General features: G+C 40.2%; 1 protein-coding gene across 1 annotated transcript in view; it reads left to right on the top strand.

Moving 5' to 3' along the window:
* The window catches only part of LOC122553563 (inverted formin-2-like), a 62891-nt gene that overhangs the window by 41673 nt on the left and 17864 nt on the right, over positions 1 to 3354 (top strand). The window contains 1 exon segment of the mRNA XM_043697554.1: positions 1350 to 1450. Within this exon segment, the coding sequence (XP_043553489.1) occupies positions 1350 to 1450 (101 nt within the window).

The raw sequence follows: 3354 nt of genomic DNA, 5'->3' as shown, positions 1-3354 counted from the left end.
GACTCTACTTTCAAGGAGCTATGAACCTGCACTCCAAGGTCTCTTTGTTCAGCAATACTCCCTAGGACCTTACCATTAAGTGTGTAAGCCCTGCTAAGATTTGCTTTCCCAAAATGCAGCATCTCTCACTTATCTGAATTAAACTCCATCTGCCACTTCTCAGCCGATGGATGGGATGGTCTTCAGTAGGTCAATGTGGACTCAACGGGCCAAATTGCTTCCTTCCACCCTATAGAGATTCTGTGATTCTAAGACTCTTTTTAAAAAAAAAATTAACAAGAATAAGTGAATGAATAAGTAAGAATTAGCCAACACACTACTGACAAAAATGAAATAAATGAATTTTTACTTTGCAATAACTTAATAACTAAGTTAGTATTAAAATCCTTGCTTGAACCTCTGCTCTTTTTAACTTGGACTGAATAGGCAAGGATTTCAGCGAATTTATATCTAGTAAAATTACATGTCTGAAACAATGAATGGCAAAACTTTTTCTGGTAATTATTTTTCATTACAATACAATTTAACAAGTACGAATTGCTTGATACAAATTTGCAAATAACAAATAATACTTCTTTCACACTTGATATATAAGCTACTAAAGAATGTGGATATAAACCAGATTACCAATGTAAAAACAGTTTGATATTGACTGCTGATAGACTAAGTCTGGAAGTTAGACATTAAACTCAAAGGAATAGTTATATCACCGTTAACTTAATCACTATTTTTACTTACTTTGTATATAAAATGTATTCATTGGTTTGGAAATATGAGGTCTTATCTGCAGTTGTAATTGTTTATAGCATACAATGTCTAAAATGTCCGATCTAAGAGAGACCAAAAGTAAGTATAGTGACGTAAAGGAATGAAAGTATTGTTATTGGTCTTATCTTAATGAGAATCTATTTACTTTAGGAAGATATTGATATATTTCCCCCCTTAATATTCAACAGCATCATCTGTAAAGTTCACAAATGCAACAGATTTGTTGCCACAAATCAAACAAAATAAATTTTATCGTTAAGGTTTTTTGCTCTGATTTCCTTTGGAAGAATGAACCAAATTCATACTTAACATTCCATTTTGTACATTGTCGGCCAGTCACATTAAAAAGGTGTGACATTTCTCTGGTTCAAGCAATTCACTCATTCTATCCTTGGTATTCTCGACAGCTTTATTATTCTTAATCAGGTTTTTTTTTTTGCTTTGTTAACCAAGTATTAACTGTTAATGATAAGATGCAAAACTAGATCCTGGCTTTTCATTTGCTTGAAATGTGTTATTTTTCTACAAGTGTTCTCCAGTTTGTTGTTGTTTGTTTATTTCTTTGCCTTGTTCTCCAACAGCTACCAGCTAAGGATTGACTGTATGTTACTGTGTGAAGAGGCGACCGTTACCTTGCAGTTGCTCCAACCAAGGGCAGAACTAATTAAAACTGCTTGTCAAGGTAAATTTTAATTGTAATTATGGTCTTCTCAGAATGAGTGTTTAAATTACAGAACACAACTAGCACCTAACCAGAGGTTGATGCGATCACATGTGAGAGTTGATGCTTTATATTGAAACACTGACAGTAACTTTAGTGCCACATTTTGCATCTTGCCCATTTACATGGTCATGGCCATCCTCAATTTGAAGGATGCAAAACAGTACTCAAATGAAGTATATTCATAGAACATAGAAAAGTACAGCTTGGAACAGGCCCTTTGGCCCACGATGTTGTGCCGAGATTTAATCCTAATGTCAAATATAGTAACTTAACCTACGCACCCCTCAACTCACTGCTATCCATGTGCATATCCAGCAGTCGCTTAAATGTCCCCAATGACTTCGCTTCCACCACCACTGCTGGCAACGCATTCCATGCATTCACAACTCTCTGCTTAAAGAACCTACCTCTGGCGTCTCCTTTATACATTTCTCCTAGTATCTTCAAACTATGACTTCTCGTACCAGTCAATCCTGCCCTGGGGAAAAATCTCTGGCTACTGACTCTAGCTATTCCTCTCATTATTTTGTACACCTCAGTCAGGTCTCCACTCTTCCTCTTTCTCTCCAGAGAGAAAAGTCGAAGCTTATTCAACCTTCCTTCATAAGGCAAGCCCTCCAGTCCAGGCAGCATCCTCTTTGCACCCTCTCCAAAGCCTCTGTATCTTTCCTATAGTAGGGCGAACAGAACTGGACACAATATTCCAAGTGTGGTCTCACAAGGGACTTGTAGAGCTGCAGCAAAACCTCATGGCTCTTAAACTCGATCCCTCTGATAATGAAAGCCAAAACACCATTTGCTTTCTTAACAACCCTATCCACTTGGGTGGCAACTTTGAGGGATCTATGTACTTGCACACGCAGATCCCTCTGTTCCTCCACACTGCCAAGAATCCTGTCTTTAATCCTATATTCAGCATTCAAGTTCGACCTTCCAAAATGCATCACTTCGCATTTATCCAGGTTGAAATCCATCTGCCATTTCTCAGCTCTGCATTCTTTCTTTGTTGCACTGCAGCCTGCAGTAGCCCTCTATACTATCGACGACACCTCCAACCCTCATGTCATCTGCAAATTTACTAACCCACCCCACAACCTCCTCATCCAAGTCATTTATAAAAACTACAAAGAGCAGAGGCCCAAGAACAGAGCCCTGCGGGACCCTACTCAACACTGACCTCCACGCAGAATACTTCCCATCTACAACCACTCTCTGCCTTTTGTCAGCCAGCCAGTTCTGAATCCAGATAGTCAAATCTCCCTGTATCCCATACTTCCTGACTTTATGAATGAGCCTACCATGGGGAACCCTATCAAATGCCTTGCTGAAATCCATATACACCACATCCACTGCTCGACTGTCGTCGACCTGTCTTGACACCTCCTCAAAGAACTCAATAATATTTGTGAGGCATGATCTGCCCCTCACAAAGCCCTGCTGACTGCCGTTAATCATACTATACTTTGCTAAATAGTCATAAATCCCAGCCCTCAGAATTCTTTCCAAATCTCTGCTGACCACAGACATAAGACTGACTGGTCTGTAATTGCCAGGGATTTAGGAGGTAAAAACAATGACTGCAGATGCTGGAAACCAGATTCTGGATCAGTGGTGCTGGAAGAGCACAGCAATTCAGGCAGCATCCGAGGACAGGCAAAATCGACTTTTCGGGCAAAAGTCCTTCATCAGGAATAAAGGCAGTGAGCCTGAAGCATGGAGAGATAAGCTAGAGGAGGGTGGGGGTGGGGAGAAAGTAGCATAGAATACAATAGGTGAGTGGGGAAGGAGATGAAGGTGATAGGTCAGGGAGGAGAGGGTGGAGTGGATAGGTGGAAAAGGAGCTGGGCAGGTCGGACAAGTCC

This window comes from Chiloscyllium plagiosum, chromosome 10 (assembly GCF_004010195.1).
Source record: "Chiloscyllium plagiosum isolate BGI_BamShark_2017 chromosome 10, ASM401019v2, whole genome shotgun sequence".
NCBI lineage: Eukaryota > Metazoa > Chordata > Chondrichthyes > Orectolobiformes > Hemiscylliidae > Chiloscyllium > Chiloscyllium plagiosum.
The sequence above is the reverse complement of the archived record's forward strand: the minus strand, read 5'-3'. Positions and strand labels throughout refer to the sequence as shown.